General features: G+C 36.2%; 1 protein-coding gene across 3 annotated transcripts in view; it reads left to right on the forward strand.

Moving 5' to 3' along the window:
• The first annotated feature begins 108 nt into the window (after positions 1-108).
• hecw2b (HECT, C2 and WW domain containing E3 ubiquitin protein ligase 2b) overlaps positions 109-26274 on the forward strand; it is a 53940-nt gene continuing 27774 nt past the window's right edge. Inside the window, exons 1-2 of one of the 3 annotated variants that reach the window (XM_052545789.1) lie at positions 109-578; positions 22177-23853. In XM_052545789.1, coding sequence (XP_052401749.1) covers positions 23520-23853 — 334 coding nt within the window. In that variant the 5' untranslated portion in view covers positions 109-578; positions 22177-23519. Of the gene's footprint in view, positions 579-11472; positions 11594-22176; positions 23854-26274 lie in introns of those variants that run through there. The other 2 variants (XM_052545791.1, XM_052545790.1) reach the window with 2 other exon arrangements.

The raw sequence follows: 26274 nt of genomic DNA on the forward strand, positions 1-26274 counted from the left end.
CGAAAAGATTCGGAACAGCTAAAGACTTTGAACCAGTTGTGTGTGAACAACCCGTTTAGAACGAATCATTCAAAGGAACCGGTTCAGAAGGTTGACTCGTTGGCGAATCGAACATCACATCAGTGTGAGTGGACACCTCCCTCTCGTGCGCTGCGCGGAAGCTCAAAACAAAAGCAGACGCAAAGCCCGTGGAATTAATCCAACACAAATGCAAAGCAACATTCAGCGAAACGCATCTCTTGAGCGTTTAGATGAAGCTGTACATCCGACCACGCGCGTGTTTTGGTTGCGGTACGAGTGTTTTCAGTGGGTTTGAGGTAGGCACTGAGCGGATCTGGGGCTCTTTGTAAATGAATTAGAGATGCACGCGGCTGGATCCAGGGTGGACGCTGACCCACACTGCGCAGTAAATATCCTCTGGGCTGGGCTCGGAGAGGTTCGGTCGGGCTGAGACGGATGGTTTAGGAGGAAGAAGTGCGCTGGACCCTCACAGAGGCCCTCAGCTGCGCACATCAGCTGGTCCGAGCATCCCCGTGTGTTTATTTGAGCTCTCAATTCATCATCACCTTTATTTGACGGTAAGTGACAGTGTTTACCTATATGTGCATTTAATTTGGATTAGTTGGCAAATTAATACATGCATTAATGTTGTAGTAAAAATCAAATTGGCGTTACAATCTGCACTTTATTGCTGGGTAGTTATTCTTATGAAAAAAAGTCAAATTACGTGATTTGAATATTACATTTATAACATAAAAATTTTGTACAATATGTAGCCTACTACTTTAAAGGTCTAGAATTGCATGTCATATAATCGGTCCTTCAAATGCCACAGGTTATAGATTTCTGTTGTTTAACCCAAATAATAAGACGCCCAGAACCTGTAGCATTTGAGGGCCAAATTCTATTGCATTCAGTTCAAGGCACTTTTAAAGTCTGAAATGTGGAGTAAATTTATGTTTCCTGGTGCATCGAACTGGTTATTATGCATTTGCCACAAAAAGACCGTAACAGTAAGTAGCCTACTACCTGGTTGTTTTCCATGCACTTGTTTACTAAAATATTGATTACCAGTGTAGCACATCCATTGTTTTGATGCAATGGTAAATTCATTATAATGAGCACCTGTTCCTTAGAATATGGAAACAAAAGCATGCATATTATATAATCTATTTAAATATGTTGTGTTTGCTGTTGCCTTACGGTTGGGGAATTTGGGCCCTTAAATGTTTCAGGACTTCATGTGTGCATATGCATGAATCAATTAAAAGTGACAAAATATACCGTGTTAGGTTGAGAGCTGGTTATTTTCTTGCATATTTAGAGTAAATCGCTGCCTCGCATACACATCAGATTAATTTGACAATATTTATGCAGATTTCATTTGGGATTTTGGCCAAAACTGATAGCTATGAGCATTTTTGTGCTTAAAAATAAATACAGTATACAAATGTGTAATAACCAGCATCATTTATGTAGAGTGTTGATTCAGACTTTGTTTTTATAGCCTACATCAAATTTACATTTGTATTTTATACAGTAGGCACAAATATATGTACTTCAGTGGTTCTTAGTATTCGTGAAGAAAACTCTTCTAAAACGATATTTGCTGTGTAGGGTGCTTGAGTTGTGTCTAAATGGTTATTTACAGTTTTTGGTGGTTATGTATAGGTTTTCAGGTCAGTTGTAGGGTTACTGAGTTCTATTAAACACCAAAATGACATTTCTAAAGACATCTGGCTGTAAGGAAAAAAATGTTTTGGTTAATTGTACAGCAGATCTGAAGTGTGAGGCGATAAATGCCACATGCTCTGGATTTTTCTATTCCTTTGGTTTTACATTGTGAGTTCTGGTTGTCCAATCAGATAACATGCATTTTTAGTTGTGTTGTGGGCAAAATGTCTAAAAAAGTCATTCAGACACGCCTAGCCGAAAGTTTCCAAGACTAGTTTTCATCACAAGTAATGAGGTCATATGAAGCTTTGCTTTGAAGAGCAGCTCCAAATTCCCACTTCAGGACTATTTAGACCATCTATGTGATCTGTGGATTAAATGACACAGTTAAAGCTGGTGGCTCAGTCATTAATGCCTCGCCTAGACTCAGTTTCAGGATGGCCTGGTTCTCGTTCAATCCAATATTCGCCTTTCTTAACAAGCTCAATTGGTTGGATATCCATTCAGATTCATTTCTGAGAGCCGCTCAGGTGTTGTGAATACAGTCTGCTTTGCATGAAATTCCCAGTGTTCTTTTGGACTCATAAAATAGCTAAACTCTTCAGATTTAATTGTTTAGTTTAGCGCTACAATGCAAAAAGTCCGTCTGGGCCTTGCAATGTTTGATCAAATCATCTAAGTATGGATTCATCTCTGTGGGTAGAGATGTTATTAGACATCGGATCAGACAGTTTTGGATGAACAGCAGCAGCATAAGGTGGAGACTGATAGAGTCTGACCTCATTGGACAGTAATATATGGTTTGAGAGGGCTGTAGAGATGGACGGACAATAGAAGCTTTCAATAATGGTCTACAGGAATCAATTCGGCTCAACTCATTGTACTTTATTGGCATGTTTACTTTTCGTATTGCATGAGTAGACACAATTAGCTCTGTGGTCGAGATGGTATAGGCCTAATGATCAAGTAAACCCATAATGTGTTTAGTTTCTGACTAGATTAGCAAGGATATGGGTATTTGCATTCTGCATATTTACTTCGTATCCCTCCACTGAGAGACTGGCATCTATTCATGAGGAATTGAACATGTAATGTTATTTTAAAGTTACAGTTGATTATGCACTTTAGATAAAGTCAACCTACTATTAAGTCAATCGCAAGCAATTTTACTTCTGTAATATGGTGAATGTTCAACTGAAACAGCATGATAATAATAAAATGTAAGGTCCTTCAGGCCTTCGTGAGTGGAAAAGGAAGGTTGTTTTAGAGGATGTTTTGATAAAAGATTATTTTTATTATTATTATATTTTTTTTTTGAAATAGCATGCACATTTGATAACATTTACATTTATTCATTTAGCTGATGCTTTTATCCAAAGCGACTTACAATTGCTATATATGTCAGAGGTCGCACGTCTCTGGAGCAACTAGGGGTTAAGTGTCTTGCTCAGGGACACATTGATGTCTCACAGTGGATTCGAACCCGGGTCTCTCACACCAAAGGCATGTGTCTTATCTGCGCCAACACCACCCCTATACTACAGTTGGGAACAGGTTTTAAGAGATGCTAAAAGGCCTTGAAATATTGTAGTAAGTTCTGACAGATAGATCAAATTAACCATGTGAGGAAGGCATTTCAACTCATTTTAAATTTAAACATTTAGCATACTCTTTTATCCAAAGCAACTTACAGTGCATTCAGGCTAACATTTTTTACCTAGCATATTTCCTGGGAATCAAACCTACAACCTTTTGCGCTGCTAATGCAATGCTCTACCACTGAGCCACAGGAACAATGTGAACAATTTGAATTCCATCATTCATCAGTTCTTTGTCAAGTGTTTTGTCAAAGTCATGTAAGGTGAAACCAACTAAGCCTGCCAGAGTTTCATGAGCATGACCTGACTTACCTTATTATCTTGCAGAATCCATGTGGGGCATCTAGACAGGTGCTTCTCTGCCACACATTTATAGTGCTTATTATTGGCTTTTAGTACTGATACAGTCTACCATTCAAAGGGTTGGGGTCTGTAAGATATTATGGTAGCACTTTATTTTACAGTCCTGTTCCTCATGTACATACTATGTAGGCTACTTATTATAGTAATTATAAATATAAACTATTATATTTAATACTATTAAATTAGGGCCGGGACTCGATTTAAAAAATTAATCTAATTAATTAGAGGCTTTGTAATTAATTAATCGAAATTAATCGCATTTTAATCGCAGATAAATATTTGATCTGGGAACAGTGAGAAGTAATTTTCTTTCACATGGATTTATAGTATACCATTGAATAATGACTGAATACATAAGCTTAAGCAACAAAATATTGTTTATTTTTGTTCAACCAAGTCTAGCAGACCAGTGCAATTTTTGCCATGAAGTGTAGCAATAGCATATTTAGAAACAATTTAGAAATAGTACATTTCAGAAATTCAGGAAGCTTATATGTGCTGGAACCTTTTGTAAAGTGTATTTTAAGTAAAACACAAAACTGTCAATTACATTCAGAACATTGGGAACACTGACTATTAGAAAACATCTCTCTGTTGATTCAGAGGCCATAACATACTAAGTCCAACTCTCAATAATCTTGGCCAAAACAATAAAGAGTTCAACATAAACTGTTGCACCAACAAAATAATACATAGTTCAACATAAAGTGTAAAGTCCACGCTAGCTGCTATATGTTTTGCGTTTAGGTGATACTTGAGGCTCCATGTGCTGCTGCGGTGATATGCGAACGCTAGTTGGTGCTCCAGTATAATCGGTCCGCCGAAACTCATCCAGTGAGAGACGTTCCGCAGTGCAAAAATAAGTTATTAAAAATGCGGGAATTTTTTTTGTGTAATTAATTAATCTTAGTTAACGCGTTATTTTTTTATGTAATTAATTAATCTCAATTAACGCGTTAAAGTCCCGGCCCTATATTAAATATAATAGTAATAGGTACTAACCCTGAACCTACCCCTAAACCTAACCCTACCCCATGTAGTTACCTTGTATTACCAGAACTTTCTTAGATAAATACACTGTAAGTACACTATAAGTATGTTAGTACACGTACTTTAAAATAAAGTGCAACCGATATTATGATTGAATTTTAGTTTTCCTTCTTTTTTTTTTTCTTTTTTTTAGAAATTAGGCCTGATGCTATCATTCAGACAGGATGCATTAAATTCATCAAAAGTTATGATAAAGACATTGTCACAAAGGATTTTTATTGGAGAGGTTATTCTTTTGAACACTGATAATGATCAGAAATGTTTCTTGAGCAGTAAATCATATCAGAATGATTTCTGAAGATCATGTGACTGAAGACTGGAGTAATGATGCTGAAAATTCAGCTGCGCATCACAGAAATCACATTTTAAAATATGTAATTTAATATTAAAATGTTATAAATTGTCATAATATTTCACAACATTACTGTTTTTCTGTATTTTTATCAAATAAATGCAGACTTGGTGAACAGTACTTTTATTAAAAACAAAAATGGGTTCTTTTGTTTGGTTATAGGACAACAATTTGCATGCAAGATTTTACTATATTCATTTTGTCTGACTGTATATCTAATTTCTTATGCTGAGAACAAATCTCTGTTATATAAAGACGAGAAGTAGGGACAAAAAAAGAAAATAAAAAAATAATGGTAATTTACATGCGCCTTTCCTGAGATAATTTTAAAATTGTCAGATGTGCCAGTTGCCTCACGAGATGATTTATTCTGCTTTGAAACTAATATCTGATATATTTGATTTAATGGGGTGGTTCACAGTTTTTTTGTTCTAGGCTTGATTGTGTTTTTTGGGTGCAGTCTAACATGTCAATGCTTTTTTTTTTTTTTTTCTTCACATAATTTACCTTTATTCTTCACCACTCTGTCCCTTCTCCTATAAACACACTGATCATTTCCTGCTTTTATGAAGCACCTCCCTCAGAAATACGCGCCGGGATCTGATTGGTTACCTAGTCCAGTGTGTTGTGATTGGCTAAACGTCTCTCTCCTCTCTCCTTAGCAGCATGTGCTCCGGTTATATTGTAAACAATGGCGTCGTATGCCATGTTGCTTATCAGTTTGATCCCGATTGAGACGCAGATAATATTATCGAAGAGGATTGTGCAGAACCTCTGCAAGCACGGCTCTTAATGGCATGTTTTTTTTTGTTTGTTGTTGTCTCATACTTTTAGATACGCTGTTGTTTGTAATTGCTACTGCCATGTTTAATACTTCTCATAGCTATGTAAAAGTACTTGTATAAATTAGGGCTGTGCAAAAAATTCAATGCGATTTTCATGCACATCTCATCAGTATAGACGCTCCTTTAATTAGAAGTATTATCTCCAGCACGTGTGTTCAGATCAGGGTTGCCAGGTTTTCACAACAAATCCTGCCCTGTTGCTTCTCAAAACTAGTCCAAAACTAATCGCGATTCCAGGAGGTTCCCAGATTTACAATAAAAAAATTGCTTCCCGGGGTTAAAATGTAGGTTTTTTAAATTTTTTTGGCATGGTTGTCTTGGTAAAATTCGCATTTTAGGGGCTAAATATCACGTTATTTGTATGGGGTTGCTTGAAAGTCACGTTTTTGTAGGAATTAAACTGACATAATTTTAAAAGACGATATCTCCATTTGCATTGAATTTCAGCGCTGCAGCTTTGCTGATATTGTTTATGCTCAGACAGCAACATTACAAACTAACTAATGTTAAAAAAGAGAAAACGCAATCAACCACCCCTTTAAGCAGGTAAAAATAGGTCATTGGACATAAAATGAAATCCACAAACTTGAAATATTTTTTGTTCTGTTGTCATTTCATGAAACATCCATTTTAAGCAAATATGCAAAGAGATTCATAATCTGTGTGAAATCACTAAACATTTTTTCATATTGCATAGAATTTGTTTTATTAAAATTGTTTTATGCAGTGTATGTAGTCTATACATTTTAAATGTTACTGATTGTCTGACGTGAAAGTCGCTGTAAAAAATAAAAACATTTACAAAACCAATGTTATGTATAAGCTATAAAAGTATCCCAATTATACTAAACATGATTTGTGAGTAAAATGCATTTTTGTATGTTTGGCTTACTGGGTGGGCGTCTTGATTGCATCACCATGAAAGTGTGTGTAAGTTAGACATTCCTTGCATCAAATGCATTGTAAGTTGGTTTCTAATTTTGTGCATTTGTATGTTTACATGATCAGGTTTGCTGTTGAATCCTGGGATGAACGTATGTGATTGTTCCTGCGGCATTGTGTAAACCATGTAAGCTTAATTTGTGTGTTTTATTTTTGACTATGTGTTTTTGTGCACAGAGCAATCGCAGGAAGAAGTCAAGGCTCTTTCCTGGTGTTTCCTTGAGCAGCATGCATACTTGCACACACACTTAGACACAACTTACATCACTCTGTACCGTAAATAGAATATGCATCATGGCCTATTGTTCATCCAAACAGTGCGCTCACACTGATGTGGTATTTCTCTGCCTTATTTGTCAATACGGGCTGAAATGTTTGTCTGATAAACCTAGATAACCTTTATTGATTTATTAGGATTATTCTACAGCCAGATGGCTTTTGCACAATTAGTCAGCCTTGAGAAATTTTGTTGCTCAGAAGTAGCTCTTAGACTTTGGATGTTTGGGTTAAGTATGCGCTTTGTCTCAGATTGCCAGATGTGCCAAATGACCCTTCACAAACCGCTTGATTGACAGCCGATCTGACCAATCATAAAACAGAATTTTCCACCTTGTACAACAAACAAATCAGACAAACTTGAAAAATTTTGTGTATTGATGTCTTTCTGCGGTTGAAATAAAATACCTCCTGATTCTGTGCTTTAATAAATATGATGAACAGATGATTGATTCGCATGTCAGTTGAACTGAGATGCTACAGACCTTGTTTTATAAAGTAACCTGGTCTGTCTTGTCTGTTGCTGTGTTGTAAGTTTTCTCTATGCTCTGCAATGTATCTGACTTTTCTTGGCAAGTCTGAGGACAGTTTGAGACATTTTTGACTTTTTTTTTTAAACTCCGGTGGACAAATGTGAGATTATTTGTTACAATTAAAGTCTTTTTTTTATCTCTCTCTCTCACTCTCTCTCCCTCTATTTCTGATCAGTGTTATTTTAGTGTAATTAAGATACAGTTACAGTTTTTTATAATATTTTAGATTTTTATATTTTCTTTTTTTAATTAAAACTTTAGTTCTAGTAATTTTGTTTTGCTTTTATCTTTATTATTGTTATTATTATTATTAAATGGACATTTTTTCTAATAATTTTTATTTCAGTTTTAGCTTTAGTTATTTCAGTGCATCAAGTTAAACAAAATAAAAATTATAAATGTTGCATTGGCAACTAGCTAAAATATAAGTTCATGGTTTTATCTTTCATTTTTCTTCATTTAAACTTTATTATTGCTTTTATTTAACCCTTTAACTGTCACTGACCTGCATACAGGACGCCTACATTTACTTCACTATATTACAATGAAATCTAATCTAATCTTGACAAACTATATATCATTGGAAAGGTCTAAGACTCCCAAAAATATATTTTACCAATGCTTTTTGTTAAAGGGGGGGTGAAATGCTATTTCATGCATACTGAGTTTTTTTTTAGAGTTGGATTCCCATGCTAAACATGGACAAAGTTTCAAAAATTAAGTTGTACGTTTGAAGGAGTATTTCTGTTCCAAAAATACTCCTTCCGGTTTGTCACAAGTTTCGGAAAGTTTTTTTCGAGTATGGCTCTGTGTGACGTTAGATGGAGCGGAATTTCCTTATATGGGTCCTGAGGCACTTCTCCCGGAAGAGCGCGCGCTCCTGTATAGCAGAGCACTGAGAGACTGAGCACAGACAATCACTGATCAGAGCGAGAGCGTCGCGAAATGTCACTAAAGGAGTGTGTTTTTGGTTGCCAGGGCAAGACATCCCTGCACAGATTACCAAAGAAAAAACAGCATTAAGGGACCAGTGGATGGAGTTTATTTTTACAGAGCATCAGCGGAGTTGTGCAAGTGTTTGTGTTTGTTCCCTGCATTTCGAAAATGCTTGTTTTGCAAACAAAGCCCAGTTTGACGACGGATTTGCGTATCGTTTATTTCTTAAGGATGATGCAATCCCAACGAAAAAGGGTCACGATTGTGTGTTCGAACCGCAGGCGGTGAGAAAAACTGCTTCAAATATCTCTGCCTCCTTGTTATTGCGTCCCCTCCCATGCCGGAGACCCGGGTTCGAGACCCGGGTTCGAGCCCCGCTCGGAGCGAGTCGTTGCTGCTGCTGCTCTCGTTCAGTTTCAGCCTCGGGATCTGATTCTGGATCATAAATAAACGGCTGAATCTGACTGTAAGCCATGGTTTGTTTTGGATGATGTTTTTTTTTCCTCAAGGTAATGTCACAGCCTCCACATGCTCTCAACGCAAAAGCCTACTGGCGCTCGTGATTCTTTAGCTCCGCCCACATGTCACGCCTCCAGTCGGTCATGTTTTTCCGGGAAAAATCGGTACAGACTATCTTTCTGTTATGAATATAATAAAACTAAAGACTTTTTGGAGTTATGAAGGATGCAGTACTACTCTATAGGTACTCAAGATTAACAGGATATTGAGTGAAACCGTTTCACCTCCGCTTTAAAAATGATGTAGGAAAAGTAATAGATTTATGAAAAGAGTGCACCCTCAAAAATCTACATTATAACAGGAGTTCTGACCTTTGTTAATTAAAATTATTTTAAAATCAGACATTGCATTACCATATAAATGGCACATCAATATCATGTTACAAAATGTTTTCATTCATGAATTATACAAATTTAAGTTTGGAACGTGCACTATAAAGTCTATGTTCAAAAAACGTGAGTGACAGTTAAATTAATGGTTTCAGTTATTTACTGGTTTTAGCTTTAGTTTACTATAATCCCGCAACTGAAATATTAAAGTTGTATTTTTGCCCACTATTCTCATTCTTTGTCTTTTGCTAATTCACAGTTACTCTGAGGTTTTTTTGTATCAGCAGATAGAAACTGTAAAGATCTTACAAACGAGTTGCTAAGCAGGCAGTATGGTCACTCATGATAACAGTATGCATGAATAAACGGACATTAGTACCACTAGGAAGCGTGTGAACATGCTACATTAGTCTATTGTTTGGCTGTGAACGCCAGCTGGCATGCAGAAACCTGTCTCAGATATGGGTCAGTGCTTTGGCATCTGAGTGGCCGGGATGTGCTGGCTCATCTATAAATAGCGTCACCCTCAACGCTGTATAAATAAACAGTGAAATGATACGAGGTGTTGCTGTGCGGGGGCTAGTCTGCTTTGAGGGAATGTTTGCTCCTAAATCTCAAGCTTATCTACACTTGACCTGAGAAATGTAAATGCAGACGGAAAATATGACGCTAAAAGCATCAGTAGCTGTTTTGCTGTGTAGTTTTAAGCTGAGCTTATATGAATAACTATACAGTGATTGCTCTCGTTGCTGTAATATGACACGGTAACAGGAAAATGTGTTATAGTTTCATGTTATATTAAAAGCTGTCAAAATAACTTAAGAGTGTTTTTGACCCACATAAGTAGGACTTAAGTAGATCTTTTATATGTAATTTCACAATTCTATTTTTATTGAAATATGTTTAAAGTGTACTGCGTTATACTGACAACAAGCATTAATGGTAAACTAAAATGTGTCATTGTCATTTCTATGAAAAATTTAGTTACACTTTATTTTAAGGTGTCCTTGTTACAGTGTAATTATACATTTAAGAACTGAATCAAATTAATTAACTACATGTACTTAATTGAATGGTTAGGATTCGGTTTGGCTTAGGGTTGCTTGCATGTAATTATGCATAATTAATTGTTATCGTGATTGTAAGTACATGTAACGTGTAACAAGGACACCTCAAAATAAAGTGTTACCAAACATTTAAGCTGTGTTTAAATTTGTAATTGAAATGAAGTAGCAATTTAGTACAATTATTATATTTTAACTTTCCATGCCATATCCACTGACTGACTAGTTATTATCATTGTGTTGTTCAACACATCAAAATAAGTGTACTTTTTAAAAGCATGACAAGATTATTAAAACTGATATAGAATAAAACATTTGTAAAGATACAAAATACAGATACAAAATAATTGGTACAAAATAAAATCTAAAATGTTCGCTCAAGTGTGTCTTTAAGTACACAAGTGGCCTTTTATTTCCTTAGTATTATATTATCTACAAGCACAGTTTTTATATACTTTTAAGATTTGAAGTCCTCTACAAATACACATTCAATTTAGTGCAATTTCTTCTAATTATGTTCTCCATGGTTAGGTTAGGTTAGGTTAGGTTACGTTACATTACGTTAGCTTACATTAGGTTGAGTTAAATTAGGTTAAGTTAAGTTAGGTTTTTAATTTTAATAGTTTTTATAATTTGATTTTATGTACGTGTTTATTTAATTTTATTTAAATTGTAATATCAGTGACTTAATTGTCGATCAAAATATTCAATATATAAAGCAGAAGAAATATGCACATACTGAAGCCTTTATATTGATGATCATTTAGCGTTGTGTGTGTTGTAGTGTTGTGCCTGAGTGCTCTAAGTTCAAAGGTAAGGCCTCTCAGTAGAGGCATTAGGCAGGATTTAGCCGTGCCGCCTCAGACCGGGAGCGCTGAGTCAGTCATCCGCTGCCTGAACAGATTCGGGAGGAAGTGCTTGGAGGAGGGGGCAGGATGTAAGATCATTAGCTAATGCATCTTAGGTGAGCTGACTGTTCCTGGCAGAGTAACAGCCACAGGCGTCGGCGCCACAGACAGATATCACCCTCCCCATTACTGTAGGCATGTTGGCGCGGTCCAGTGCCCAGCAGTTGAAGTTGTATGGACCATACTAACTGGACAGATGGAGGGGTAAGGTTTATGGTTACTTGTTCAATTGTTTGAAAGGTTTTAATTTCTAGATTTGATGGATTATGGCTGAAACATAATCAACAGGAAAATGTGAATTCTAATGGTGCGCGACCATAATGAAATTACAATAATGAACATTTACCTTGCGAGCAACATAACTTACATAGATTTATATAATCATCTAGTTTCCCGAGTATCATAAAGACTTGGGCCAGAGACTCTTCTGAAACCACCTCAACCACCCACTACATTTTGTGTCATTTTAGTATTAATTTGATTTTTTTATTATTATTATTTATGTAACATTATAGTATTTATTTTTACTTTATTTTAATTTTTGTCTAAGTTTTTATCTATTTTGTTAAGTCATTGTCATTCTTATTAGTTTTGTTGTTTTTGTCTTTATAACTTATAGCTAATTTTTATATTGTATCTTATAACCAAGTTTTATAAATTTTGATACTAACTTTTTTCAGTTAGTTGCATAGGCAACATATGATTTTGGTTATATTGTTTATTATAGGTTGGTAGACCAAAACATTCAGATTCCTTAACATGGATTCACTGCGTTAAAGTCGTGTTGAATTTTTTTTTTATTAATGATGTTGTAATTTCCAGTTGAACTTCTCAAATAACAAAAATCCGACAGCATTGTACAATTACAATGAATTATGTTTAAAATTTACAGCACCTTCTAGTGTTGTTTTTGGTGGCCTGTTTTAATTTGAGTTTTAGTCTAGTCTCAGTGTCATTTTAGTTTTTATTAGTTTTAGTCACGTTCATACTCATACGTTCAGACTTAACTTTGTTTGTTGTCGTCTTCTAAGTAATGCCGTGAGTGAGGCACAGTGCGATCTGATGCAGCCCTGAAGTGAGACACAAGAAACAGAAATACTGCAAATTAATAATGTGACTATTGACTCAACCAGATGTAATAACGTTATAACATTTAGTTTCGTCTCGTTTTGGGCAACGAAAGTGAAAATACATTTTAGCATAAGTTTTATTTTGTAAACCACATTTAGTCTCGTTTTTATTCGTCAACAAAATTGCATTATACATTTAATTTGGCTCGGCTCTGGATTGGTTTTCATCTTATCTGTCCGATAGGTCTTTTTCGGTATCTGTTGGATCCTTTATGTCCGATTCTGTACTTTTGTCCTGTGGTGTGCCACAAGGTTCTGTGCTGGGCCCTATGTTGTATCTTGTATATGCTTCCTCTTGGACAGATTATTTATAGTTTTAAAATAATATCTTATCATTCATATGCAGATGACATTCAGTTATTTATCTCGTTTAGACCTGATAGTCTAGATAAACTGTCAGTTCTATAGAATTGTTTAGTCTCCATTAATAAATGGATGGCAAACAATTTTTTGCAACTTAATAAGGATAAAACTGAAATGATGATCTTTGCTCCTGACAATATTATACCTAGGATTAGGTAAACCTAGGGGTTTCAGCCACTTCAGATTGTAGTGAAATAAGAAATCTAGGTGTCTTTCTGGAAAGAGGCATATGTTTTAACAGTCATATAAAGTCTGTAGTTCGCTCATGTTTTTTCCATTTTAGGAACATTGCTCAGATTAGATCGGTGGTCTCAAGAAAAGAGATGGAGATGTTTGTTCATGCCTTCATCTCGTCACATTTGGACTATTGCAATGTTCTGTATACTTGTTTGAATAAGTCGTCTATGGAGCGACCACAAGTTGTACAAAATGCAGCTGCAAGGCTGTTGACTGGTACCAGTAAGTGGTCTCATATAAGACCAGTTCTCAAGGACCTTCATTGGCTCCCAGTTGAATTCAGAGTGCAGTTTAAAATTTTAGTTATCACTTATAGAGCCTTGCATGGTCAGGCACCTCTTTATATTCAGGATCTTTTACATAAACATTCACCGGGTCGGCTCTTATGGTCTTCTGGTCTGGACCTTTTAATTGTCTCTAAAACATGTCTTAAGACTAAAGGTGATCGTGCTTTCTGTACTGTGGCACCGAGGCTTTGGAACTCACTTCCATTAGCACTGAGAACTATGGGTTCTGTCAACTCTTTTAAAAAACACATGAAGACGCATCTTTTTGGACTCGCTTTTATTTAACAGCAGTGGTTTACTTGTCATTTCATGTTTGTGAAGAGTGTTTCTGTGTGTTGTGTTATGGTAGATTTATTGTATGCATGTTTGATCCTTTTTATTAACAGACTGTAAAGCACTTTGTGACTTCTTGTCTGTGAAAGGTGCTATATAAATAAATTTTACTTACTTACTAATTCATCACGACCAGCATTTACGTTGCATCTCGTCTCGTTTTCGTTATTTGATAAAGATTCATTGAAGGTTGTCATAATTTTAGTTGACGAAAGCAACACTAGCACCTTCCCAAACTGAAAACATAAAAAAACAAAAAAACACACCTGATGTACATTCTTTATATCATTTTATAGAAGTAGAACTTATTTTTTATATTTTGTAGAAAATGTACATTGCCCTCGTGCTCCTCGTGATTTGAGTGCACCTGGCTGATATCAAAATTACTTCCCAACTTGTAAATATGAAATTCAGTGAAAGTGTGGTGTTAAATGTGTTTAGTCTCAGACAAATTTGAAAACAGGAACATAAACATGCTCCAGTTGCACACTCTGTGTCCACATGGACTTTGTAGCATCGTCAGTGGTCTTCTTTTGCATGTGATGTTGGACAAAAAATAAAAAAGCAGCTGTTTGAAAGGCTTTACCTCGTACTGAATTCATAGAGAAAACGATCTGTTGTATTCATCCTTTCCCCAATTCCTTAATGGCTAGCTTATAGTTGAAATCTTTGACTAATCTCTACTCTCAGTGATTGAGAGCGATTTGTTGGTTGGATTTGAGCCAAATCTGGATTAGTTCAGCAGGGATTCTGACCACAAAACAATGGACATTTGTCATTGTGAAAAATTCATGGAGGGAGCCATATCTATATGATCATATCTAGCTTCCAGACTTGGGCCAGACACTAATTGAAAGATAATTTTCGTATTATTTATATGTTACTACATTATTTATTATCTACATACTACTTTTTTAATATTTGACATACCTTTTTATTTTTATATTTTCAGTTTTAATTTTATATTTTTGATAGTTTTAGTATTTATTTTTTTCATGAGCTTTTGTAATTTTAGTAGTTTCTGCTTTTAAGGATTTCTAAACAGCCTTACTTTTTTTTCAGTTTTTAGTAATTTTATTTTATTTTATTTTATTAAATGAAAAAAAAAAAAAATTATTTGTTTTTAGTGGTACTTTTTTCAGTTACTTGCCAAGGCAATATTAGCCCTTTTATTTATTTTTATATATATATTTTTATTTTTCTTCTATTTATATATTTTTTTTCTTCAGGTTAATTTCATTAACTTAAAATTATTTTAATAGTTTTTGTTTCAGTTGAAAGTAAGAACACTAACCCTTGCTTCGTCACATCATGTTTTGCAAGTACAATAAATCTTTTGCTATTTGGATGCATATTATTTATTTAGACACAGTCTTAAAATTTACAATAGTTATGCACAATAGACAGCATAAAAAGAGGATAAGCTGTTTATTATTTGAGAAAGATAAAGTGAATTATAGTAATCCAAAAAGATAAGAGAGACATATGCTGTGTAGTCTAGGAAAAACATGTTAGGTAAAAATTACAGCGTAATGAAAAATCTCAGTAGGACAGGTGGAGGAGGCAGAGATAAAATATGAGATGGCTGCAGACTAGAGTCGGTGCAGTTGTGTTTGTGAAGAGAGAGAGATGGAGGGAGGCCGATCAGGCCACAGAAATGAGATGAGACTGGCGTGGTAATACAGGGATTAATAGAAGAGTTCTGTCACTGCTAAATCCACCCATTCACCCGCTAATCCTCACCCTGCCATCAGCCGCACACTTACTGTGAGTGTGCCAGTTAGCATGCTAGCATATAGCTCGTGCATGTGCAAGCAGACATGTTGTCAATGAGCTGAAGTATACACTGGTTTGTTTTTCAGAAACTAATCGGAAGTCTTTGGAAGACTGAACTTCGTTCTGGTTTCCATTATTGGACAAACTACTGAAAACATAGCTTTTATGGCCTTTTTTTCTGAATGCAAATAAAAGTGGGCAGAAACTATTGCTACCTGTTTGTGTTTCCAAGATGACTAACTCGTGAAATTATCTTTGCCACTACTCTACAAAAAAAGTAGCTAGGTTGAAGTTCTCCTTAGAGATAGTAGGTGGTAATACTTTAAGATACACACTGTAGTATTATTTCTGAAGCTACTGCATAATTTCATACGTAGGAATGGTAAAAGTAATATTCAACAATCAACATATTTTGTTCAAAAGCACAAAGCTTTTCAAAAAAAGATTTAAAGTTAAACTAGATTAGGCATGTGTCAACATTATAGAAATAAGAGTGTTACATCTTTTAACAAATAGTGGTGCTGTTACGTCATATCTGAGAAATACCGTTAATCAAAACGCTTTAAAATCTGTAGCAACACTGCATGTTTTTCACTGACAGACTGTCGTGTTTAAAGCAAATCCAGGGACTTCATAGATGTGGCATGTTTTTAAATAGATTCAAAGTCCTGCTCTGTGTAGTTTTGGTATGTGTGGGGCATCAGGAAAATGACCGACCTAGTTTTCCTTAAAACTTCACCCTTCTGGTTTTATCTTCAGTGTGGAGTGCTCTGGTGTGAAGATATCCTGCTGACCATCTCATAAAGAGGAGTATAACGAATGAGATATCTAACACTTGCTGTCAGCTCCTCTGGTAGTGTGAAACTCCTCTTGATCCTATTTAGTTTCACCTGCTGTGATGCTCTCAGAGCAATCTGAGACTAATTGATGAGTTTAAGAGGAAAGGAAAGGCTCCACGGGAGTGAGGATGGAACTGCATCAGAATGTTTGAAGGCTCTCTTTCAGTTTTCATCAGTACTCATCATTATGTGGATTTGTAAAGATATTTGTTGTTTTAATGCAGGTCACTATGGGCAAAACCATTGTGTTTTCTGGCAAATATGTGGATATTTTGCTTTAAAATACACATTTGAGTGTTTGTTTAATTAGAGGATTCTAATTCGAGTTGCATCTTTAAAGGGATAGTTCACCCAAAAATGAATTAATTACTCACCCTCATGTCATTCCAAACTCGTAAGTCCTTCGTTTGTCTTCATTTTACATGACCAATGATGAATTTTAACCAAAGTATGTTACGGATATTTCATGAAGACCCTGTAGAGCCGTACCTACTTTGTGGGCATCCAATGACCCCTTTAAAAAATCAAATAAAACATGTTTTAGGGCCATAGGCCAAAAGTGTTGCATCATAGCCAGCTATATTATATTAAAATGTATTATATTGAAAAATAAAAATAATAATAATTTGAAAATAAAAAGAATGCAAAAAAATTAAAATATAAATTAGAAATGAAAATATGCTTCAACGGTGTATGTTTTATTCCCATGTTTTATTCCCAAGGTCATCGCTGGCCAACTTTGGCTAACAGGTCCTGGTTTGAACTTTCCTGCCATAGCAGCACCATTTTGATTCCCCAAAGAACAAAATCAAAGAACATTTTTAAGCATGTAAAGAGCTGTTTTCCACTATGAGGAACCTTTTTTGCAATGTAAAGCTGCCATTGATGTTAAAGTAAGCGTAGTTGTAGCAACTATACAGTGCACATCCCTTATTTTTGCATTTTGAAAAAATACAATAGTTGCTGAATTTAAAACATTCATGCATAGCAGCCTATATGTTTTGTTCCTATTGGTAACCGAAGTTCCCACTGCATTGTAGAGAGCGCTGCATTTGAATCAGCTGCCACTTTGTTGTATATTATTGTGGTGTCATTGATTTCAGATTTTGCCATGCTCTTACTGGACATCTAATTGGGCAGTTCTTGACCACTGTGGACAAGACCTGAAATGCTGTTTACAACAGCTTTCCAGAACCATAAAAGCCTAATATTTGGTTTAACTAACCAATGGCCAGATGATTTGATTAATTTATCTATAATATACCATGTGAATGTGCATGAGCTACGTGTAACAATGCTTTCACTGTCTGCTGTTGTAAAATAGAGCAGTCGCTCCTCTGAGGATTTGCTCTGACAGCGGCGTACAGACGAGCTGTTGAAGTAATGATGAACCGTTTCATTGGAAGCTTTGCGTAACTGTGACGAGAGCTAATTTTAGCCGTAAAAAAGGTGAGAACGGATGAGAATATCTCTGTTATACCTGAAATATCTGATGCTGTCGGTGAGTACAACACATCGCAAGTGAGTTAGTGTGACGTCTGTAAAGCTGTGGTGAATGTTATCGGTGTCGATATTTAAAATGAAAAATAAAAATTAATGCATTATTCAAGTTGTTCCAAACCTGTAAGAGTTCCTGTCTTCTGTTTAACACAAAAGAAAACATACTTGAGAAATTGAATGGCAACTGGCATTCATTTGGGTACCAGCATTTTTCAAAATATCTCCTTCAGCAGAAGAATGAAGCTCATAAAGGCTTGGAGAGGATGGAAAATTTGCTGCTTTTTTTATTTAAAAAGAGATGTGTAATTGAATCATTGTGAATCATTGTTGACTGCTGATTAGGTAGATATAGTATAATATAAACCATCATTTGAATGTCAACCACTTCCAGCCAAGTAGACTGGCTTGCGTGTTCTGTTTGACAGCATGAGTGAGCCGGCGCTCTTCAGAGTAAGAGTACAAACATGTATGCTTCACTGAAAGGTACACATACTTCACCTGTCACTCCTCAACCTCCCTTCTTCCAGTTTTCAATGATGGTGACATTTCCCCCACTTTTAAACAATGCAGCAGAGATGTGTGGGAGAGTGAGTGAACAGCATGGCGGTTATATAAGCACCAGACCGAGAGCGCCCAGTGGGACCTTCTCAACTCCTGCTCAACAGCCTTTTTTTTGTAGTACTTGCACTTATTCAGTCACATTTACAACAGTGTATTGACATGGTTAACTGAACTGCCAGTAGAAATAGTATTACACTTCTGATTTTTTGTTTGTTTTTAAAATACGTTTATTTACTTGATTTATTTGATCAAAACATACAGTGAAAACAGTAACATTTTGAAACAATATTACAATAAAAAAAACTGTTTTCTGTATTTTAAAATGTCATTTATTCCTTTTGTTCAAAGCTGAATTTTCAGCATCATTTCTCCAGTCTTCAGCGTCATGTGGTCATATAAAACATTTGTTATTATTATCAGTGTTGAAAACTGTTCACAGGTGTGCTGCAGTGTTTGTGTTTAAGTTGTTTAAGTTAAAGTTACTGACCCCTAAAACTTTAAACTGTTTTAAGATTACAATTAAAAAACATTATATATGTTAGTGCCAATGGCCTTGTGGGCAGTGCGCTAACAAATGTTGTTTCTGGCGGTGTTATTTAAATATTAGTTTTAGTCTAGTCTTTGTGTGAAGAGGTCATTTTTGTTTTTTATTAGTTTTAGTCACGTTCATACTCTTTTTAGTCTAGTCAAGTTCCCATCAACTAAATGTCTGAGCATTTTAGTCTTTATTCAGAATTATCCATGACTGTTTTCGTCTAGTTTTAGTCGACGAAAACTGATGACATTTAGTTTTAGTCAATGAAAATTGTATTTTAGTCTCTTTTTAGTAATGCAATTCTATTGAACCCAGTCAGTATAGTATAGGTACCTAGTAGTATAGAGGAAACCAACATTTTATTTTAGCCAAACGTTTTTTCATTTTTATTTGTTTTTTTATTATATTATCATTAATTATATCATTGTTACCTTATAGACTCAAGAATACATCCATTCCTGACACGGAAGATGCTCTGATTTCAATTTACAACATTTCTTTTACCAACCAAACACGTTAGAAGGACACACATCGGTCTCTTTCTCTGTGTCAGACTTAACTTTGTTTGTTGTCGTCTTCTGAATAATGCCGCGAGTGAGGCTTGAGGAAGTGATGTCGTCTGCGTCTGTGCAGTGCGACCTGATGCAGCCCTGAAGTAAGAAACAGTTCATAGGAACATAATAATAACGTGACTAAACGAGATGAAATAATGTTATAACGTTTCGTTTCGTTGTTTTTTGTTATGTAAACCAAATTTAGTCTTGTTTTTGTTCGTCAACAATATTGCATTATACAGTACATTTAATTATAGTCATCGTCACATGACCAGTATTTCCATTGTGTCTCGTTTTCGTCATGTGATAAAGGTTAGTTGACGAAGATATTTGGTCATAATTTTCGTTGACAAAAGCAACACTAAGCGCTAAAATACAGCGATATTGCGCAAAGGGCGTCCCGCGTACTTTGAATCCCGACTTGAGGACTTTTCCCGATCCTGCCCACTCACTCTCTCCCACTTTGTTTGCTGTAAGCTCTGTTCTTGTCCTATCACAATAAAGGCAAAATATATTTTATTTATTTATCAATTTGTACAGATTGAAAGACAGAAATATGTACACAACTGCACATGAGAGTATGGGGGGAAAAAGCAGCTCAGGAGATATTTTAGTGTGCAGCATCTGAAATGTGACTATTTTTGGCATGCTGCAGTATCACCGAGCTTTGTGCTTTCTCTCCAGAGTATTTAGAAAGGCTGTGTAATGTTTGCCAATAATGAAATGTTTTTTGTCATGATTTACTCACTCTCTTGCCTTTACAATCCATAATGGTTGTTTTTTTCTATAACCCAAAAGAAGAAAAAGAAAATTTGTTGGATGCTGTTTGAAGTGTAATTACAGTGCAACAGGACTAAAGCTTCAAAAAGACATAAAAGCACCATAGAAGTGTCCTACAAGTACTACAAACATTTTTTCACTGCAAGTCTTCTCAGATCAGTTCAATTTGTGTACAAATCGTGGTAAACAGTTTTTCATCAATAATTTATCAAAAGGAACTTAAAATAATGATTTGTTTACAAATCAAATCTATCTTGAACAATCATGAATGCATCAATCTGGCTGGTTGCCATTAAAGTGTGATGATTAGGATCTAATGCATTTCTTGTGTTCTTATGTCATATCTGATATATGGGTTTCATTTTCTCTCTCTCTTGTTCTGTCTCCGCTGTAGTTATGTAACTTCTACTGCACCGTCTGATCTCGAGCACACTTTCTTTCCGGAGTTTCATCACTTTTTCTTCTGTTTCTTAGTTGCTCCATCTGTCTCTGTTTCTTTTCATTTCTCTAGATCTGGGTGATTGAATTCATATTAAACCAGTGCACTGCGATTTATCACAATGGCTTCACTCTGTCACAAGCAAATGACTTGTGGTGTATTTGAAAACATAAAATTAAGAAATTAAACATTTTCATTGTTTAGAAATAAGCCAGAGCTGCTCTGGTTCTTTTTATAGGCAGCGTTTAACTGATAAAGTCCCTTTGCAAAAAAATGTATAAAGCAGTGCTGTATTATGGTAAAAGATGCAATACCTTTGATTTATTTATGGTATATAATAACATGCTTCAAAACAAGGTATTAGGATGAGGTAGTGACTGTAGACTGGCCTAGACACAGAAAAGCAGTGGATGATTTTGGCAGTAGTATAGAAGGCTCTTGTGTTTGGTCGTTGGCCAGAACGTGCTGAGGTAAGCTGGGCAGGCCACTTCACTCAGTGTTTCACACCCTTTTGGAAATCTGCGCCCACCACTCGAGCAGAAACATCTAATTCAGGATCCGCTGGGGAGATGCACTCTTATCTACACTTTGAGAAAGCAGGACTGACTGTGAGAGAAAAAAGGGAGGAGAAAGGTAGTGTAATCCGTGAAGTAAAAAAAAAAAAAAAAGGGTTTAATAAAAAGGATCACCCAGTGATGCACCTTGGCTTTTTTTTTTAAAGCATCCATCCATTCTCCAAACTGCTTGTCCCATGTACTGTAGTGTTGCAGAAGTGAATTCACAACAAATGATTTATTGTTGACTTTTAAAATATCTGTAATATGTTAAGTGTTAGAGACATGCAAACCTTAGAAAATGAACATTTGTGGCAATCAAACAGTTATGGTCTATTCAGTTGTGTTGATAGGAAATACCAAGATGCATTTCTAGTTTTAACACTTTCTGTTCTTCAGATATTACTAATTAAAGGAAACTGCATACAAGTATCTGTTGTATGCAGAGTGACCCAGATTTGGTTTTTGACCACTGAAAGTGTACATTTGTCCAGTTTACTCATGGACCCATATTGAGATCTCCATATTTCTGGGACTAAACCATGAAGGCCTTTAAAATGAAGATACAAAAAGGAAAGCTTGTTAAGAGACAGAATCTAAAAGGGTACGAAGATATCTTTAATACTATTTGAGTTACAGGCATACAAATAAATCAAAAGAAGTGTTTTTTTGTCATTTTTGATGTGTCACCGTTGGCGTATAATGAAACAAACATGGCTAAAGTCAACAGATTTTGCTAATAAAACTATCAATCTCTGTGTAAAAATAAAATAATAATGCTACCAGCTTTCTAAGGTCATTTTACAGCCCCTGTAAATTAGTTTAAAATGTGTTTGAGTAGTTCATAAAATCTGTATTTTTACCTGTTCACAACATTCCTTTTTTCTTGCTTCTTTTAGGGATCACTCGTCCGGCCTTTCTGTCCGCTGGTACCTGCCCCATTGACCAAAACCCTGCGAGGATTCCCACACTGTCTCAGCCAGTCTCCTGGACCTTAAGGCAAAGCAAAGATCTGATTCCTTACATCCCAAGTCCAATTTTTATTCCACTCTTGGCTACTACAAATGGACAGAAACAATCCAGCCTGCATTAAACAAAAGGAAGCAGTAATGTTCATAGCAGATGATTTGGACAGAAACTGTTATGATACTGAGAAAGTTTTTATATTCAGTTAATTTTTGTCTTGCAATGATTTTGTCCCTCTGAGACTCTGAATATGGACCTTTGAGATTCCTGACTGGTTTCCGACAGCCTTTGAGTTGGGTTTTCTTTTCTGGATTGGATGCTTATTTGATACCTCAACGGCATAAATGCAAGGCTGTTGGGTATTTCAGAAGTGGGTTATATAATCGTCTGTTTAGTTGCCAAACCTCAATTCCGGAGAACTTGGAAAAGGAGAAAACCTCATCAGCTAGTGCTGTGAGTGGGGTTTTGTTGGCCTATTTGGGCCTAAACCCAATTCTTAACCTTGATTTAAGGCTACTTGGCATCGAAAAAAAAAAAAACCTCTTCATGACTTCCACCATCAAGACTTTGAAAATGAATTTTTGAGAGATCTAACTGGTCCTAGATGTTCTTTGAGGCCAACAAACCCCACAATTTTCTGAATTAGTTGTGTTTGTTACCTCATTAGGAATTTCAGAAGTCAAATACATATACTCATGATATTATATTCCATTTCTAGAGAACTTAAGGAAGGAGAAAACTTCTGCTAACTAGGGTTTTTGCCAACCGGTCAGTCTTGGGACTGAACCCAAATCTCAGCCTTGTTTTAAAACCATTTGGCACCCAGAAACAACCTCTGCATGACTTTTGAGAGATCTGGCTGGGATTAAATACTCTTTGAGGCTGGTTTTGGAGGCCCAGTAAAATTAATCCAGTCTTCTGGATTAGTTGTGTTCAAGATACGTAGAGATCATAAACCCAAGATTTCAGACATCAAGTATATATGCTCATCATTTCAGATGACCCCGGCACTTCCAGTGAACTTAATGAAGGAGAAACCTTCTGCCGACTAGGGCTTGTTGGCGCTTTTTGGTCCTGAAACCAAATCCCAACCCCTTTCCTCCCCTTTTTTGGCCGTTTGGCACCTTTTTCTTACCTCAATCTCTTCCCGACCTCCACCATTCGTCCCTCGCTGGCCACGGCAGTCCTCCCTCCCCGTTCCCGCCCCCACCATCCCCCTTCTCATCACCCAACCCCTTCCCCACACCACACTTCCCACCCCTCCACCCAAGTCACCATGGCCACCGGTACTACCACCACCGCCCGTGAACATCTCCTGGTGGTGCGGAGGCGCAGCCCGCACATGCGCTACACGCTGAGCCCGGAAAACCTCCGCAGCCTTTCGGCGCAGGGTGGCTCTGGGAATGCTGGAAGCTCTAGAGGAGGAGCTCCCGAACCGATGGGCCTTCAGAGGGCCAACAGTGACACGGACCTGGTGACATCAGATAGCCGTTCCTCCTTAACAGCCTCTACATACCAGTTCACGCTTGGGCGAGGGCAAAACCTGGTCATCTCTTGGGACATCAAGGAGGAGGTGGATGCCACTGACTGGATTGGGCTGTACCACATCGGTAAGATGTTTTGGGTTGTGGGAAAACTCTCTATTGAAAGTAATTCCTTTAAATGGAAGGTAAACTTGTATTTACTTACTGTTACTTAATTTTCTGTTCCTTTTTCATCACTGTATAACCAGTTCTTTCTCTCTAGTAATAGAAACACAACCTGCAGGCCTTTTTATAATAGTATAGCTAACCAAATTGCAGAAAATAATAAAAACCTCCTCATTCTACATTTTGGACAAACAGGTAGTTCTGGTCAAAGGTTTGGTTGAGCTAATGTTGTTAATCACGGAAGCTCAAGCAAGCAGATTGCAATTCTGTTTGGTAGCAAAACATTTGTCTTCTGTTTTCATGCAGAGAATGTGGCCTGTAGAATATATATTGTGATTGCAGTTTAGAAAGTTTTGGTAATTCTGACTTTTTGTCATGTACTCTGCATAGGCCAAAATGACTGCATGATATACAGTTTTGTATATTTTGAATTCAACAGAAATGTTGTTAGTAACACACTTTACTTGCATAATCCGATGTGAGTGAAACTAAGCACCAAGACAGTAAATTCTGCTGTTTTGATTTTATGATTTTTTCTTTCACAAAAAACAAACAAAATGCTTTTGCTCATTACTCATCCCTGACACACACACACACGCACACACACATCCCATAGGCGTAATTGTTTTTATACTGTACAGACTGTATATTCTATGGCCCTACACCAACCCTACACCTAACCCTAACCCTCACAGGAAACTTTGTGCATTTTTACTTTATCAAACAAACTCATTCTGTATGATTTATAAGTGTTTTGAAAAATGGGGACATGGGTTATGTCCTCATAAGTCAACCTCTCCTTGTAATACCTGTGTCATTCCCATGTCATTATACAGAGTTGTGTCCTGATATGTAACAAAAACAAGAACACACACACACACACACACACAAACACACACACACACACACACACACACACACACACACATATATATATATATATGTAAATTAATTAATTAATTAACTGGGGTAATATGCTATGTGAAAGGTGTTTTTTATAATTTGATTAGACTTAAACCAAAATATAACTGGCGTCAACCAAAATGTAAGAATATTTCTGAAAGTGAACACTGTGTCCACACTGAATATTAGATGTGCAACATGCTACATCTAAACTAAATCATTCCCATTACAATTAACAACGTAATATGAACCAGACATTTCTATACACAGTAAATACTGTTATACCGCCCAGCCCGACTGTGACCTACTGTGTGGGTTTAATATGTTGATGAAGCAAGTGATTGCAAGTGAATGAGCAAATGAAAACAGATGAACTGCTGACTCTGGCTTAATTGCATTGTGTCATTAGCTACGTTTTATCTCGTCCTCTCCTCCGCACTTGCGCTGATGGTTGAATCTAGTTACTCAGCACTATTTCTGATGGCTTTGAGAGCCCATAAATGCTGTAGTTTTGATTTGTAGAAGAGAGGTGGGAGGATGAGCAAAATGTGTCTCGTGAGACGCCAACCAACCATGAACAAACTCAACCCACCAGTATCCCTAGATACAGACTATAAGAGCAACTGCAATACAATTAACCATTCACTGACTTGCAGTGAATTATAGGCTACGCACATTTGTTACGTTCAGAGACAATATTCTACTGTGTCATTTAGAGTGATTGCAGGTAATGTGGGACACACTGTTGTGTTTGATATTTCGTCGTATTTCCTCTGTGTAGTGTAGTGATATTTAGCTATTTAAAGATCTTTAATTAATAGTATTGTGTGATTGGTTAATCCATTAAAACATCTTTCTGGGTCTAGTGCCTTTTAAATTGCTAACAAACAACAGTAAACAATGTTGGAAGTTAACTACCAGCATGTGCACCCATAACAACCCATGCATTTGTGGTATGGTTGTAATGTAAACTAGTGAAAATGTCCTCCTTGCATGGAAAGAAAAATGATACTTTAGAGAATTTTCTCAGCTAAAGTAAAGCATTAGCTTGAATCAAATCAAGCTTGATCAAGGCTTCAGAAATACAATCTCTATAGATTTAGATTCTTGGAAGTGGGAATTTAGTGGTGCGTTCACTGGTAATGATACCTGGAATTGTGCATCTCACTGTGCTATTACTTTTCTGTGATCTGTCTTTCATTTTGAAATCCTACCCGGATATTATTATCATAAAACCGCTCAAGCACCCACAACAGCATGAAGTCATTACTCATGTCTTATTCAGGCATAGTAAAAATATTGTTTGTATATGATTTGATGATTAATTGACAAAAACTTGCTTATTCTTCTCAGACATAAAGTATATTATTTATAGTACAAGTGTCAGTAAAAGAGATTTTATTCTCATTCTTGCTGTGTTATGTACAGTATAGTATGAGTGCAGGGTTCAAGATCTGTTTGACAGTCATGGTCAGTGAA

This window comes from Carassius gibelio, chromosome B1, assembly GCF_023724105.1.
Source record: "Carassius gibelio isolate Cgi1373 ecotype wild population from Czech Republic chromosome B1, carGib1.2-hapl.c, whole genome shotgun sequence".
Lineage (NCBI taxonomy): Eukaryota > Metazoa > Chordata > Actinopteri > Cypriniformes > Cyprinidae > Carassius > Carassius gibelio.